We start from the raw sequence: 16,609 nt of genomic DNA, 5'->3' as shown, positions 1-16,609 counted from the left end.
GAGAGGTTGGTTAGGTAGGTAACACTGTACCATCAACTGCATTTCTGTGAGTGGAGAAGATATCTTTTGGTAAACGTATACGTTATCGCAGTATCCCAGATTTGAGCTGGGATAAAACTCTCAAAACTCAAGTTTTCCACGGACTGTTAATCACTCGCTTGGGGAATAAACAGCTCAATACAGTCCTGATTCTGATACCAGAAATCAACAGTAAAGTGATTCTGTGCTTGGAGATGAAAATTATATCAAATCCTTGGAATGGCCAGGAAAATTATATCAAATCATTGGAATAGCCTTAAAATATTTAAGGTTTTATTTTGTAGGTAAGTCTTTAACTAATATTTTTGGTTTTGTCTCTATTTGTTTAAAAGTGCGTTAGCAGTAAATCAAGGTGCATTTCCCCTGTAGGGTTTCCTGTATGTCAAAGCCATGTTAATTCTCTTTGATTTTCTTCCCTTAGCCCCAGCCATTGCTGCAGATCCTTCCTCTCTTTGTCCCTTTGGACATCAAAGGATTGCAAGGGGACAGCCCTGGCGAGAAGCTCCTCCCTGCTCATTAGCCTCCATAAAACAGGAACTCACCTTGGCTAGCTGTGCTTGGAGTCCCATCTTCATCTCAGTCACTCTTGACACTGGATCTCAGATGGAAGGGCTTTTGCGTGCTGCAGGAAATCAGACCTGCTTTTGAACTGGACTATTTGGGCTCCCTTTTTAAGGACTCTGGTGGCTGAGCAACTTCATAGACTCCACAGTACATGGAAAAATGCAAGTTTTATCAGGTAGGTAAAGGACTCCCTCCTATTCCCTATTGCGCAGAAAGATCCTAGAGATATGCCAAGAATGCACAATAATTTTAGAAAGAGAACAAGCCAACCTGAAGGGATACCAGTGTTTATAGTATGTGTGTGGCTAGAGATAATTTCTAAATTTTGTTGTAGGAACAGATGAGCAATTGCAGTTTTGAGTGTTCTCTGTGAGCTGTGGAAGATCTTTTGCAAAGGTAGCAGAGCTTCACTCCTGGTTTTGCCCCAAACTCCCTTATCTGGATCACCTTGTGCAATGTGATCATTCACTGAAGGTGTTATTTGCATGTTGTCTGAAAAGTAGCATGATGAGTTCCTTTGGGTTTGAAGGCCATAGAAGGTTTGGAAATATTTCATATATTGCTGATAGTTCAGATGCAAACTGTCTGTTTTGCCTGCCCCTGTCTTTTTTCTGCCCTTTGAAAATATAAACTCCAAGCAGACATACCCCCCAACTTCTACCAGCGTTTTATGCCCAAACACAGCGGTGTTTTTTTTTTTTTCATTTCCATAGGGTTTTATTTATGGTTTTCTTCATCAGTCCTTCTTACAGCAAGTTATTAACCTCTTTATTAACCTCTGTGTGGGGCGTGATCAGTTGGACACAATGGCAGATAATGCATTGGGAAACTAACGACCAGTCCAGGGGCACTGCATGTGTCAGTATAACTGAAACCCAGCTTTAGTCCCATGTTTTCCTCTGCATTGGTAGGAAATGACTCTTTACCTAGTTTAGGTATGCAGTTCACCTACCCGTTAGAGGTGGCTGGGTATTCTCACCTTCTTTTCTCTACCGCTGTAATGTGTTGTTTCATAAGGAAAATACATTTATGATGACTTCCAACTTCACCATTGTTTTGGGGTTTTTATAAAGCCATCCATAGGGTGCTGATCTGATTCATACTGATTTCTGCCACATCAAGAGAACTTTGGCTTATGCAAAAGCGCGAAAATGAAAATCACCCATTTCAGTATTTTATTATGTTAAGGATTTCAACTCTTTCAGAAGTCATCTTATTTTCTTATTGCATTGTTTATGATGTATGACCCTACACAGCAGAAATATGACTGCATGCATTTGAGAGGTGAAGCCATTGCACTTGTAGAAACACAGTCCTTTCGTTAGTGCCAAAAAAGCTTTGTGGCTCCAAGAAGTGAGGTTTCTTCCAGGTGTTCCTACTGGCATATATAAGGTCAGAAAACATGGGTTTCATGGGTTATTGGCAAAATTAATTTATCAGATAGCTTTTTATACTGATGTGTGTCTCTTCCCTGTGAACGCTAGATAGCTGTTAGCATGAGACTTTGCTGAGAATAAAACAGAAACAAATGTAATAATAACCACTTTTGATAAAGATAAGAAACGCACCTTTTGCCTTGTTGGAGTTTCCCACTATTGCAAACCCTAGCCTGTATTTATGGGAAGTCTGCAACAGATTTTCTGAAATCATATAATTGTCTCAGTAATTGACAATTAATTAAGGGGCTGCTTTCAGTGAGTGGATTAATCTCCAGCATCTTCTATTCAAAGATCTTTGTTCCTTTCCCTCCAAGCATTACAGAATTTACTCTCATTTCCCTTTCTCTCCTTTCCATCTCCAAGATAGGAAAAAGATACGTACGGCCTAATCTAGACACAAACCAAAGCACAAACTGGTCTTGTTTGTATAAGGGCTTTAAAATCAAGCATGGAATAGAATGAAGATCTCTTAATTTTCAGTGCTGGCCTTTATCATAGCAGCTCTACACCTTCATATTGGCATATGTTTCAAAAAGCACTGTGTGGTAATAATACGGTAATAGTAATGAATAGTTTTAAAGTAGCTTGGAACTAAAATTCTTGGAAGATGTTTAAGTCTCTTTCAAGTAATCCTTAAAACCTAACTTATGCAGAAGAGGAAACGTCAGAAGTACAGACCTAACAAATCCAGTGCAGTGCTTGGATGCCCTGCCACAAAGCTCCTTGTGGTGTAGTTCCAACACACAGGCATCTTTGTGGGGAAGACGTGAGCGTGAGTCTTGACACTAGTTGGATGGGCACAAACTAGGAGTGAATTTGCAAGCCAGCCTTTGGCTCTGCAAAACACATCTGAAATAGATCCTACAAATGGATCCACCACTGCAGAATCCCTGTGAAGCTGATTGTACATGACTTTGTTGTCAGCAGTGAGGGTCTATTAGAAGGCTCAATTATTGCCGTGGTCCAGATCCACATTGAAGCTGTAAATATCCTGTTTCTCAGCCTCTGACTGGGCACACAAAAGCTGTGACAAGAAGGACATTAATGACATTTTAAAGTCTTTGCTGCAATGTTTATTGTATGTGCAGCTCTTTCTCCCTGTCACTCATACAGGTGTGTTGTGGAATCATTTTGGTAAAAACAGATTATAACATCTGTCTTTGATTTTTAATTCAGTACTGAACTCCTTTTACTTTCATTCTTTTTGATTTCAGTGTTGGAAGTCTCTCAGTAAGGACTCCTGAGATCTCCCTTGTTGTAGTCTCATTTAATGGCATTGGAATTTGCTTACAAAAATGTTAATTGTAAAATTCATTTGGGGGAAGGAGTGAGCATCTGTCGAGCTAATCAAAATCTGTTTGCATGTATTTGTGACTGGATGACTCCTGTGGGAAATCAGCCCAATTTTATTGTAACTCCTTTTGATACATGTGCTGCACTGAGCTACCGAATGCATAGTCTCATGGCAGCTTTCATGTCTCTGCAAGAGGATATGAGGGAAGCTTTAGTAGGAAGATGTTAACAGGCTAATCTTAGTGAGCAAACTAGGTGTCACTTCTTAGCCAGTTCATTAATGTTGGATCAAAGCAGAAAAAAGGGTAAAGTTTTTATGTTTTTTTTTTTTTTAATGTCTAAAGACCTTTACAAACTGGCAGAATTATGTTTAAACGTTTCTTAATTCCTAATATAGTGGGAAGAAGCCCTTAGGCTTGCATCGGGTTGTTTTTGTGGAAATATGTCACTTTGTGAAAGAAGCTGTTTTTTCTGGAGGTAGTTGCCTAATTTTCATGCTTATTCTTTTAAAGATATTACCCAGGAAAACTGTAACAAGGTGATAAAATCCCTTATTTCTGATATGCTCTGAATAAAATCTAATCGAGGTTAAGAGGCAGAAAAATCTCCCTTCTAAACAAATAGCCACGGCTGGTAACACAACACCCAGAAAGGGTGGCCTGCCCTCGTTAAACCGAGGACAGTGCTGCGGCTGTGAGCACCCTCTGAGTCAAGCAGACTTACTGATACGTTCTTCGTACACAGAGCAGTGTTAGCAAAGCCTTGCTGGCTTTGAAATCAGTCCACCAGCAGCTACACCAGGCCACACAAACTAAATCTTTTTCTGCCCAAGCTTTTCAGCATGGCAGCAGTGATCTTGTGTGTGTTACATTAGCTTTATGTTAAGAGCTCCTATGGAAGGTTTTTAATCCAAACAGCATTGCAGAGGAGGTAGGTACGGCAGCACTGAAGTTTCTCTGGGGTAGTTTTCCCTTCCCCAGGAGCATGATTAGTCCTCTGCCTGTAAAAGAAAGTGCAGTCTTGTTGCCAACAGCTCTCCTGACATGCCAGGGTATGCTACTGAAGAGAGCACCTTCTGCTGCCGTCACAGGCATCTCAGTGGTCTCCATCTCCATGTCCAGTTCAGACCAGCCATCCTTTTTTTGGGAATATTCCCTGGTCCAGCTCCGTCTCCTCCCTTTCTTGTCTCCACTTACATGTCGGTCTCCTGTCTATCCCTTTGTAGTCCTCTGGAGTCATTTTTCACCTCTACTACCGAATATCCGTTGTTTTCTCCCACTGCTACAGTTAAAATATTTCCAATCCTTTTTTATTCTCTTGGTAAAGTGTTTTGTCCAGAACAGGAATAAAAGTAGATTGTGGCTACCTAGCAGTCAGAGTTGTGGAATAAAGGATATCAAGTTCAATTTGTTCAACACACAGATCTTTACAAAAGGACTTATCAGCTAAAATCAAACCTGTTGAATAAGCCTTTATGCCTTCTGAGTCTACTAAGTAACAACAACAACAAAAAAAAAAACCTTGGAAGGAAGATAATGGATTTTCTTTAAGAGGTTTATTGTGGCACAGACTACCTAGCTCTTGGCAGCACCTGGACCTTTCCTGGATAAAATCACAACATTCAGCTACCTGAGCTAAACCAGGGCTGTGCACTGTGCACTGATTTGGGGCTGAGAAGTTTTTGGGCTAGGCAGGAGGAGTGAATGGCCAGATGTAGAGCCCATCTGTTACAACAGCATGTGAAATTTGGTAGCTGTGAGTACAGGTACTGGGAGGCTGACTTGGGTGCTGCTTCTCAGGAGTCCTGCCTCGGAGCAGGAGAGGCTGCTTTGTGCCAGCTCCCCTCCTGCCTGTCTGAAGTTACTGTTTTCTCTCCCTCCTAGACGTGAAAGCGCCATGTGACGCACTTCCTTCCCCCAGCCTGGAGCCCTACCCGCAGAGCTCCATTGTGGTCACCCTGGAGGACATGGGGCTCTGGATGAAGTTTCATCAGATAGGAACTGAGATGATCATCACCAAATCTGGCAGGTGAGGGGAGCAGGACAGCTGCCTGCACCACACCCTTCCAATCTGTTTGCAAAACTCTGAGCACTCTTTTTTTTGTCATGGTGGCTCTTAAACTGTTAGCCAGTTATGCACATCTCCCTGCCTCTGGCAGAAGGCTTGTGTTTTCAGGATGTCCTAGAGGGCCAAGCTGCAAAGTGCAAAAGGTCACTGTGGGACTGATGTGTTGTGAAATCTTCTCTGCTCTTATCTCAGTACTTAACACTGATGTTCTTCCTGTTGCTGGGAGGTTGCTCTGGAAAGTGCCCTGAACTTCCTTCGCCTCCATTGCGGGCAGGAGCAGATGAGCAGTAAATACCTGGGTTTGATTCTGCAAGTGCAGATGAGAACGTGGCATAGAATGGTAATGATCTGTGCAGGCAGGCTACTCTAAAATTCAAATTTGAGTCGTGTTGGGGAGCTTGCAGTGAAGGAATATGAAATTGTAATGCATTATGTCAGCTGCTGTGAGCTAAAGCAATCCCTTTGGGTACGGAGGTAGGTGTTGAAGCTTTTTTGCAAAGTCAGAAGATAAAAGTGGTGTGGTAGAGAATACTGGAACAGAAAGCTAGATCTGTTCTCAGATGAGCACAACCCACGCTAGAAAATCCTTTAGTCTGTGCTCCAGGTCTGCGCTAGCTGCATAAAGCTAGGAACTACATGCAAATTCCAAATGCTTTCTTTAAGTTTTCCACTGTTGCATTACAGGAGTCAGGAGAACAAAAGCAATAACCATGTCAGGCCATCAGAGACTGCTGCCCTCTTAGTGCCTGTTCCACCTAAACCCACAGGATTAGACAATCAATACATCAATAAGATAGTAAAAATGTTCAGTAGCTGGCCTGTAGAAATACTGCTACCAGAACTTTGCACAGCAGTGAGTAAACGTGACCTGCTGCTTGAGTAGATCATGAAACTATCCGCTTTATACAGAAATCCTTATACTGTATATTTAATTTCTCCTTCAGACGCATGTTTCCACAATGCAAAATCAAAGTCTCTGGCTTAATCCCATATGCCAAGTACCTCATGCTGGTAGATTTTGTGCCAGTGGACAACTTCAGGTACAAGGTAAGTACTTTAAATGATAGAAGTTATGCTTTTCTTCCATCTTTGTTTGAAACAGATTAATCTTTATGCTTCACTGTCCAGGCTGATAAATAAATTGTCTTGGACAAAGTTCAGAAGTAATTGGTGGATTTTATGCCTCTCTGCAGTTATTTGTCACTTTTGCTTGGGGAGCAGCTGGAAACGTAACTAATCTTCATTGTAAGCAGTACTATTTTGATCATGATTAATGTCAGACTTCTCTGACAACCACTGGTAGAAGGGGAGGAAAAATGAGGCCTAAACTTGGAGCTGTTTTGGTAACACGATCATGGCTCATGAGAGAAAATCTGCTACTTGTCAGGACTGCGTGCCTCAGAGGAATCCACTAAATGATACAGTGAAGCAAAGTTGCCGGGGCTCCTTATAACAAAAGTAGGTTTTTTAAGGTCTAGATTTCTATCTTTCCCTTCACAGTGGAATAAAGATCAGTGGGAAGTTGCTGGAAAAGCAGAGCCCCAGCTCCCTTGTCGCACCTATGTCCACCCAGATTCCCCAGCTCCTGGCAGCCACTGGATGAAAGAACCTGTCTCCTTCCAAAAACTGAAGCTAACCAACAACACTCTGGATCAACATGGGCACGTAGGTTGCAGCTGGCCTTTGTGCCATGCTCTCTTGGAATTCATTGCAGATAGATGTTAAGTGAAATGAGGTGTGTGAGAAATTATATCATGTGGAAATTAAAAGATATCCAAGGGCCCTCTCTTCCTTCCTCAGCCTGGCTCTTATGCTCTCTTAACTACCTGCTAAGGAAGGTTTTAGTCTGTACTGTCTAGGTGAACAGTCCCAGGTTGCACATGGAAACCTTCTCCTTTTGTCTCTGCGCCAGATCATCCTCCACTCCATGCACCGTTACAAGCCTCGCTTCCACATTGTGCAGGCAGATGACCTCTTCAGTGTCCGCTGGAGCATCTTCCAAGTCTTCAGCTTCCCTGAGACTGTCTTCACTTCTGTTACTGCCTACCAGAATGAGCAGGTACAGTGTGCAAGTCCTTTGACACATTGCTAAATATTCTGTCTTTAGAAATCATGTAGAGGAAGATGTCTCGTTCAGAGCTAGTTACCCTGGGTGCGTGTGATGGACAGGGGAAAGAAATCGGCATGTTATTGTTCTTGTAGAAAACATCTACTTGGGGATTAGATGAATCGTGCACATTAATTGTGTTAAGTGCCCTGTTAGTGATTAACAGAATCCCAAATGCAGTAAAAAGTACAGACAAAAGTCCAGGTATAGGTACTGGCCCTGTATATTTGTCTGGTCAGATGAATACCACTCAAATTCCCACTGATCCTGTGAAAGCCACTTTTCTCTCTGTCTCACTTCCTAATTAATAGATTGAACTGCTGGGAGAGCTCAGATGCTGTGGCAAGGGCATCCCCCAAACACCCACCCCTGCCCTTCTTCCCCCAAAACCGGTTGTGATAAATACTGAGGTGAAGGTCTTGAAATAATAATGAGCCCAACCAGTTACCACAATACCGAATCTTGGTCCTTTATTTTAAGATCACAAAGCTGAAAATTGACAACAATCCATTTGCTAAAGGTTTCCGGGAGCATGGGAAGAACACTCGGAGGTAAGCTGGTTTTTCCATCTTGATTTATGTATAACCAGAGTTTACTTGTGAATTCTACCCTAGTCCACAGAGCAAAGTATACCAGATAGTTCTGCAGAGCATTTTGCTCTGGACATTGCATTTAGCCATATCTGGGAATGATGCTGCATAGAAGCCACCCAAGAGACTTGGGGAATGGGAGGAAATATAGGATTTCCTACAGAAATGTGTGAAATGTGACAGATTTGATACCTACATTGCCTTGTAGTTTGGATCTAGACTGAAATCTGACATGTGAATAGCAGTGATAAAGGTAAAGGGAGTCCACAGTAGATTGTTCTGTCCCTGTGAGATCAGCTTGCTTCTGACATTTGAAGGCTCTCACGTCTCCTTTCCTCCTTTGTGGAAAAGTGTGTCTTCCAGCAGGAAGTTTTGTCTGCAAGAGTGAAGTCGAATACCAATACAAGTGAGGTCTTCTCTCTGGTCTGAACGCAGCCAGTGGACGAGAATTTAAATAAATAAGTAATCTTAAATGTACCCCATAAACTGGTAATAAAGAGGGAAAAAATGTTTGTCTGTTTGTTTTTTTTCCCAAGCAGAAAATGGTATGAAAATTTCTGAGATTTTGTTTTATTTTATGCCTAAGAAACCCCACCTTATTTCCTGGAGAAAAAGGCCCAATCTGACTCTTGTTACTTAACCTTCAAAACTGTCAGAGATGTTCTTTCTCCTCATAATAGGATCATTTCTGACTAAGCTTAGATTCATCTTCCATTTAGAAAAAAGGCTGCTTTTAAGCAAAACACCCACCCTACTATACGCATGTATAGTATGTGTATCCAACACTGGAGTACGCTTACAAACTCATTGCAAAAAACCTGATGAGGTTTCCACTCTGATTTTGCCTTTCGTACAAGCATGAAGGGAGTGGCAACCCCTTTACTGATTTATCCCCAGTATCCTGTGGGGCAAGAGCTCTCCCTGGAAGCTCGTGCTTGTGGCAGGCAGCATAACTCTGTAATTCAACTGTGGCAAACATTCCCCATGGATCTGTCAGGTTGCTTTGTGAGAAGAAATGTAACATGCAGAACATCAGAGAGGTTCATCCCATCTTTTTGTCTTCTTAGGCCTTTGTCCAGCATCCCTTGTGTATTTATCTAGGTAGAAAACTAACTACAAACTACTCCCGTGCACTGTTCCCTTCCCAGGGAAGGACGAGCCAAATCTCAGAAGCCCAGTCCAGCCAAGGGCCAGAAGAGGAAGCTGCCTGAGGAAAAGGAGTCCGGTGCTGAGGAACGTGGTAATCTTGATAACAACAAACCCAGAGTCAGTCCCAAACACTGCCTAGGCCACAGGAAGGAAACCAGGCAGTGACATAGCTCTGCTGTGTCTGTTGTCTGGGGAGAGTGGCCTGGGCAGGGCCCCTAAAGGGTGTTGCATACGGCTTTGCAGAGCTGGAAAATGGTGTTAATTCCCTAATTCAGGGAGGTCAGCCAGGAATAAGGAATGACTGAGGGGGCAGCTTGAACAAGTAGGGAGAAGCGTGAGACAGGACCAGTGCATCCCTGTTTAAAGAAGGCTTTGCTTTATGCAGGCAAGAAGGAAGCGGTGCAGCCCGCTCTTCCAACACTGCATTTTCTGACATGATGCTTCCAGCATGCAGAGAGCGCACTGCTTGCCCCTGCCCATGGCTGGCGGCCCTGGAGGGAAGCCCCAGCACAGAAGTTTGGGTTCAGCTGCTTAAGATTTCTGATGCTTGCTTATGCTTTTAAATCGTAATCCTTGAAGGGCACCCACTTTGCACCCATGACGACAGCCAGGAAAGCAGCTCAGAGAGATGTCTTTTAGTAGAATGAGCCAACAAATGATGACTGATGATCCTTTGTGAGGCCTTTCCCTCTCTTAATTTCTGACTGATATCCCCACACACACATTCAGTTTGTCTGTGTCAGGATGAGGAAGGGATTAGGAAGTCTTCTGACTCTGTGTATTGTCCACAGGAGCCTGCTCACATGTCACTTGGCATTAGTGACTGCTCATCAGCTCTCCATGCACCAGCCTCCCAGCCATGATTTGTGACCACATGTGATCAAAGGCTGTGCTTTCAAAACATTTTCGTATTAACAGTGATGCCAGCTTGCAGTGTTGCCCATGGCTTTCTTCTGCCTATCTGCCTTGGTTCTTGTCTGTGCACTTGTGCCAGCACTGCTGCTTGTACAGCTGGGTTGTGATGCAGATGGGGGAACTGATACCATTTAGAAATAATCTTTACTCTTTTTGTTAGGTTATTTTTAAGCGTGATCATTCTATGTTCCAGTTCACAGTGCTGCTTGCAGTGGCACAGCTAGGGAGAGGGGACAGGGAAGGACTGAACACCACAGTGTAAGGACAGAAAAAAGCAGCAAAGGGCTAGTTCCTTAAGGCAGTATGACTGCAGAAGAGGTAATAGTGTGTTTCCTTTCACCATCCTGCAATTAATTCCACTGCTAATAAACCGTTGTGAGCTCTGGCTCTCTCTTTTCCTTTCTCATTTTTCCCCATTCTTTCTTTCCCCACTGTGAATCAGATTTTGAGAAAGACGAGAATGTAGATGTGAAGGAAGAGAGTAACCCCATTGCAGTTAGCAGCGGCTACCCCTTCTGGATCTCAGAGCAGAACGGCAGCCATGCCTTTACTGCAGCATCACCGGTGCCGGCCGACCAGAGGGAGGGTCCAGCCAGAGAGCAGCAAGTGCCTACACCATCCTACCAGACATACCGGTAAGTCCCATCTCTCAGTGCTCATGTCCAAAGGCACCCTTAAACTGATGGGAGGCCTCCTCTTCTACAGGGTATTTCCTAAGAAAAACAGCCAGTGTGAGTGAGGAAGGATATCTTTCTTTTGCATGCCATGCTTGGGTAATAGGTACTCGATCAGCACGGAGACATCTCTGTAACAAAGCTTTTCTGTATTACGTCTAACCCACTGCTTCTGGGCATGCTCATGTCTCAGTAGTGCTCTTTATTTCCCTGTCCTGAAATGTTTTCCCAGTTAACTTCGCGTACCACAGAACTTGCCTGTCCTTTGGCAGAAGTGTGTTGGAGGAGTAGCAGGACTCCAGAGATGTTTCCCTCCTCCTTACCATTGCAAATTCAGACATGAGTTATAGTGAGCCCAAGCTAGAACTTAGCCAGAGCCAGGGCATGCTGAGTTTACCTCCTCTGGCACTTAGTTTCTCTGTGTGGGTGACAGCAGAGCTTTGGCTAAAATCCACGTTAACAATAAGACAAAGCGGTAGGTGAGGCTGTACCTGCGTGGGAGAGTTCATGTGCAGTCAGCCAACATGTGAAGGTGGAGAGTGACTGCACTGACGCTCCTCTGCCCCCTTCTGATACGCAGTGTGTGTAAGTGCATTGAAGAACAAGATGGCTCACTTTGCTTTCATGCAAGTATCTTCACGTGGGAAATCATTGTGAAATAGCTGACACATTGCACATTCCCACTGCGGGTCAAGGCTTCTGGAAACAAGGCACATGGAGGGAGTAAGAAGCCTGTACAGAGCCAAATGATCCTTGTAGACATGCTTGTTTTGAATGGACAGCGGATGTTTGAAACCGTGAGGAGCAGAGGGCATGCTAAGAGCTTGCCCTGCCTTTCCCTGGGGAATCTCTGTGGGTTTTCAGTGGTTTTCCGCTGCGGTAGGTTTGACTTGCTCTTCTCTCTGCCCTTGGGGCTCAGGTTCCATGAAGCTGGGGACAGCCAGCAGCTTCCCGCCCGCGACGTCGCCGCCTTGAATGACTTCCGAGCAAGGTGCCACCCTTTGGATCTTGCCACAGTGCCTGAGCACGACTCCAAACAGCTCCCAGAGGGCTTCACCAACCTGCCTCCGCTCCCCCCACCTCTGCCCCCTCCCCAGGACTATACAGGAGTGGTGAACATGGCTCTGGACTCAGTGGGGAAACCTGGAGCCCGAGCGCCCATGTACAGTCCATACAGCACTGAGCAAGGCCTCGGCCAGTGGATGGTGCCCTCCCACAGCCAGTACAGGGCAATGAGCTACTCGGCCTTCTCCACAGATTACAACACACAGGGGGCTTCAGGACATGCCCACGGGACCATGGCAGAGTGGAGCCAGTACCCGCTGTTCCCCTATGCCTGCTGGTGAGCAGAGAAGAACCTTCCCCATGAAAAGACAAAAAGAAAATTGTAAATGAGGACAAATTTGCTCTGGGGTGGTAACCTTGAAGCCTTGTCTACACTAAGCAAAGAGGCATTGCCGTACATGGGAGCATGGGACACCTTCAATTCCTTGTCTCCTTGCACAACAGCCCTCGTGGTATTTCACAAGCAGCAGCAAAACTGCTTGCTACCCCAGCTATGTCAGTGCACGTCTGGATGAATCAGTGTGTTCTGCATTGTTTGTTTCCAACAGGAGTAGCACACAAACTGTAAGAGCAGTAGTTAAAGAGCTGCCAAACCCTGTCCCAGTCTGCGTTTGCATCTTGCATGTGGCAGTTTCCAAAATCCCGTCTTCCCAGGAAAGTGAGTGCAAGGAGATAGGGGCTGAGGAGTTTCAGTAAGCCTTTCAGGTGGCCAAGAAGCTGTAGAAGATATTTGCGAAGACATGCAAAAAATGCAATCCCAGTGACCCCTTGAGCAGTTTCCTCACTTAGTATAGTCAAACTAAAGCTAGAGTCTTGCCTTTTTTTCCAGGAGCATATAATGGTAAAATATGCAGTGAAACGTGTTTGCAGGTCATGCAGGCAGGGAAGAGTTTGTCCTCTGCAGGAGAACCGGCAGCAAGGCTCTGTGTTGTGTCTGCGTGTCCCTCATGCCCACCCCTCTTCTGTCACCCCTAGATTCGAGGTTAGTGAAATACTTTTCCTTCTGCTGGTGGTGGAGGGAGGTTGTTCATAGAATTTGGGGCTTCTCCAGGGGTCTCCGAAGGCCTGTGCTTGGCAGGAATAGGGCCCTCAGCAGTGGTGCTGGCTGTGTCACTCTGACCTCTTCCTTTCGAGGGAAAGGAAGTCTTTCGCTGTGAACTTCTTCCTTCCTCCACCCCCTGCCACCCCTGGGGAATATAATTTATAGCTGTTGTTACTGTGCTATGGTACAAGAAAGCTTTGTCAGAAGACACTCCTGACCAGCCTGGCGCTGTTCATCGCCCACATCCTTTAGCACGGTGAATGTGCCATAGGCATGGAGCTACGTGCTGCGCTGCTCTCTGCCCTGCTGGTGAGCTCAGTGCCTCCCAGGCTGGTCGGTGCAGTCCTCTTGCTGCTGCTAAGGTGCCTGTAGGGATCTGCTTCCATATCTAGTCAGTCGTCAGCGCTTTCACCTTCCTTATCTCTGGTCCCAACTCCTGGAGGAGCTGTTCTGTCCGTGAGCAGCCTGCACGCTGCCTTGCACAGAGGATTTTTGTCCTTGTGTTTGAAGGGAGAAGTCTCTGCTTGCCCAAGCAGCCCTGGTGGTGAGTGGGGTCTTGTTTGAGACAGGCTCTTTGCTTCTCAGAGAGGATAGATGCATTCCTTGTTGTTATTTAGGGAATATTTTCTTGTAACACTTGAAATAAACTGCTTTGTGGTCTGTAGCCGTCAGTAGGCAGTGAGGTGTGTCCTTTAGTCTGTTTGCCAGATGGCGTTTTCTGTGTGTGCATGTAGCAAGATGTTGTCTCTGAGCAGACCAGGGCAGGTTTGTGACCAGTGGTGCATCAGGCCTGGTGTGTGTATTCACTGGGAAGGGCTGTGTGCTGCTCTGCCCAGGCACCAGGCCAGCGCTGTGCGTGCGCATAGTGTAGAGGTGTTAAACTGTGTTTATTATTGTTAAAATGACTTTGAAAAGTAGCCCTATGTATTTGTGAAACTCAGCTCCAATGACTACTTCCTTATTTAAATAGTATATTGCTAACAGGCTTTGCACCACAATTATATGTACAGAGCAGCCAAATACTTCCCCTCAGCCTCACAGGATGGGTGTGAGATGTGTAGCACACAAATAAAGGTCAGGCTTCACCACAGTGTGTGTAATGATGTCGGCTCGCTTCTCTGACAGCACCCTCGCCAGTATTGATTTATACCTGCTGTGCACCACACGCGTGCGAATGCAAGTGATTCACTGCAAAGAAATCACTTGGGGAAGAAATGTGGAGGAGCTTGTTTTTAACCCCAGAACACTGCTTTCCTGCTGCCCACATGCCAGCTGCGTGAAGGCAGGGCAGCTGTAAAAGCCTGTCCTCTTTGGATGAGGAAAAGTTATGTCTCTGAGCGTTAGTAGTTTGCTTTGACGCCGCTGGTTTCTGCGTCTTGGAAATCAGGTGAGAAGCCTGGCCGAGGAGTTTGGTGCCTTGAGCACAGCGTCCAGGGACCCTGGGGACAGGTCGGTGGGGTTCCCCGGGGCGATCACTGCAAGAAAACATGAAGTGCTACACCCCGGCTAGTTCCTTAGGTCTGGTCCTTTATCCTCGAAGTCGGGCTGTATTTCCCTCTGCCACAGGGTGCTAATGAGGATGGAAACCGTGCTGTGGTGAGTACGATGAGCTGAAGAGAACCGGGCAGCAAAGGGAAACTCCCGTGCAAACACAAGTGTGGTGTGTTATTTCTGAACCTTCGGAATAGCTCTGGGAGTGCTGCTGCCCCACAGGGCCTGTTGGTAGAGCTGGTTTGGCAGGCGGCTGCCGCGCTCGGGTGGAAGACCCAGCCGTGTGCATAGGAGGAGCCATTAATTACTCATCAGCCTTCTGCTGCAACAGGACTCCTTGCCCTTCAGTGAATCATCCTGCTCATTAGCGAGGTACCTTTACTTTCCTCCTGCCCGTCTCTGGTTAGAGACTGTAGCTTTGCTGTTCTGTGAAGCCTTGGAAAATGTTGCCCGTAGGTGTGTGCGCTCTGGACTCTGCTGCCGCCTCCTCCCTTTGCAGTTTCCACTGTCTTGTTTTCTTCAGCTGTGGCATTTAAAATCTGTATGAGCTTGACTGAAATCCTGTTTTTGCACACATGTGAGATAATGTAATGCCTCCCTGACAGCTTCAATAAAAGGAAATGAGACATGCGGAAGGCAGGCCATTAAGAGCAATAAAATAAACTCTGAAATGTGGTTTTTGTGCATCTCTTTCCAGCATGCCAGTGGCTCCGCTGTAGTCATGTTACCTGGGGCCAGTTCCTACATGGCACATGCTGTTGATCTCAGCGCTCATTGTTCTCTGCAGCTTATTCAGCAAGCTCCAGGTTATCTGCTTGCAGTGCTCGATATGACTCAGTCTTGTGCTAATTCTTTGCAGCAAGTTGTTTATTTTCCCTATGCTTTCTGCTCCTCTCCTGCGGCGGAGTTACATAAGGATGAGGACAAACGGACTCGAAGTGGGATCTAGGTACATTTCCTCTGGGAAATAAAGATCCTGATTTATTTTGGTTTCTCCTACTGGTTTTGCAGCCACAAGCCTAGTCTGAGGCTGCTTCAGTGCAAGCGGGAATGGCAGAAAAAAGTCTTCTTGCCAGCGCTGCTGCTGCTCTTCTACCACAGAGAGTGGCAGGGCCTGGGGGAAGCACCCATGGTGCTGCTGCTGTGACCCCACACGGTGTTCATCTCTCCCCAGGCCCTCACAGGGCACTGCGGTTCCTCCCAGAGGCGCGGTCCCTTCTCGCCTAGCCCAGGATGTGGCCTCTATGTGCCCAGCCACCCTCTGGCCCTACAGAAGCACCCTGCTGAGGGCGGTGGAGGTGCCTGTCATGGGGGGAGCATCCTGCTGTGCCCTTCCTGCCTTAGCGCATATCCTGGGTCACCAGGAGCCAAGCGAGCAGCAGCAACCCCCTCCCAGGAATAACAACATTCTTCAAGTCAAATGGTTTTTTATTGCAGGGCTTGAAAGCCACTTAAATCGCGAGCCCCACATTGGGGTCCCATACAGAGCCTCTTAGCAGGGGGCATGCTGCATTTGGCTGACACCAACAAACAGCAGCTGACACCTGCTGTCACCCCCTGCGCGGGGCTGTGCTGGTGCTGAGCCCCACACCTCCTGCCTGCCTGGGTCTGGCAGGAGCTTCAGCAGTGCTGCCAGCCCCTCTATGCCTGCTCGTCAGCCCCCAGGTGTGCAGGGCACAGGTGTCTTCACTTACCTGCATCCCGCCCTCACCCTGGGGAGTGAGGGGGCAGCACTGAATTGAAATACCCAAGAGAAGGCAGAGAGGAGGACGGGATTTTCCTTGAAGTGTGGGGAGAGGGTGATTTGCTGCACTTTTCCCCTCTGCCCTGGGTGGTGTGTGCCCCAAAGCCCACCTGCAGGCTGTGTGGGCTCCTGCAGTGCTCAGAGGTACAGTTTTGCTGTGGTTGTGCAGGTGGGTGCCTGTTTCTCCAGGGCTCAGCTCTCGGTTCCCCCAGCTGTGTGAGGTGCAAGCATGCTCCTGGCCGGGCTCCCAGGCACTCCAGGTAAGCTGGTTTTGCTGCTGTGCTTTGTAGAGATGTAATGAGGTGTAAATGTGGTTTCTAGAGGTTACAGCCAGTGAATCTGAGCAAAGAAACCCAGGCAGAGCTAACACCAATGCTCGCAGGCTCCCAGGATAAGGTAAAGCAAATTGGGGAAGTGTTTCTCCTCTGCA

The 16,609-nt window shown here is 46.3% G+C and overlaps 1 protein-coding gene across 1 annotated transcript; it reads left to right on the top strand.

Moving 5' to 3' along the window:
• Positions 1-638: 638 nt before the first annotated feature.
• Positions 639-15,305, top strand: LOC121079877 (T-box-containing protein TBX6L). The gene is made up of 9 exons (XM_040577709.1): positions 639-778; positions 5,219-5,363; positions 6,347-6,449; positions 6,903-7,067; positions 7,315-7,461; positions 7,990-8,060; positions 9,248-9,339; positions 10,606-10,798; positions 11,757-15,305. Exons 1-9 carry the CDS (start codon positions 763-765, stop codon positions 12,181-12,183), a joined length of 1,359 nt encoding a protein of 452 aa, XP_040433643.1. The 5' UTR covers positions 639-762; the 3' UTR covers positions 12,184-15,305.
• The last annotated feature ends 1,304 nt before the right edge of the window (positions 15,306-16,609 follow it).

Source organism: Cygnus olor, chromosome 17 (assembly GCF_009769625.2).
Source record: "Cygnus olor isolate bCygOlo1 chromosome 17, bCygOlo1.pri.v2, whole genome shotgun sequence".
Lineage (NCBI taxonomy): Eukaryota > Metazoa > Chordata > Aves > Anseriformes > Anatidae > Cygnus > Cygnus olor.
The sequence above is the reverse complement of the archived record's forward strand: the minus strand, read 5'-3'. Positions and strand labels throughout refer to the sequence as shown.

What these genes read in the sequence shown, in the direction of transcription:
- LOC121079877 (XM_040577709.1), top strand. An exon ending in ATCATCACCAAATCTGGCAG is followed by an intron (nt 5,364 to 6,346) that starts GTGAGGGGAGCA and finishes TTTCTCCTTCAG; the next exon opens with ACGCATGTTTCCACAATGCA. An exon ending in CCATCCTACCAGACATACCG is followed by an intron (nt 10,799 to 11,756) that starts GTAAGTCCCATC and finishes CTTGGGGCTCAG; the next exon opens with GTTCCATGAAGCTGGGGACA.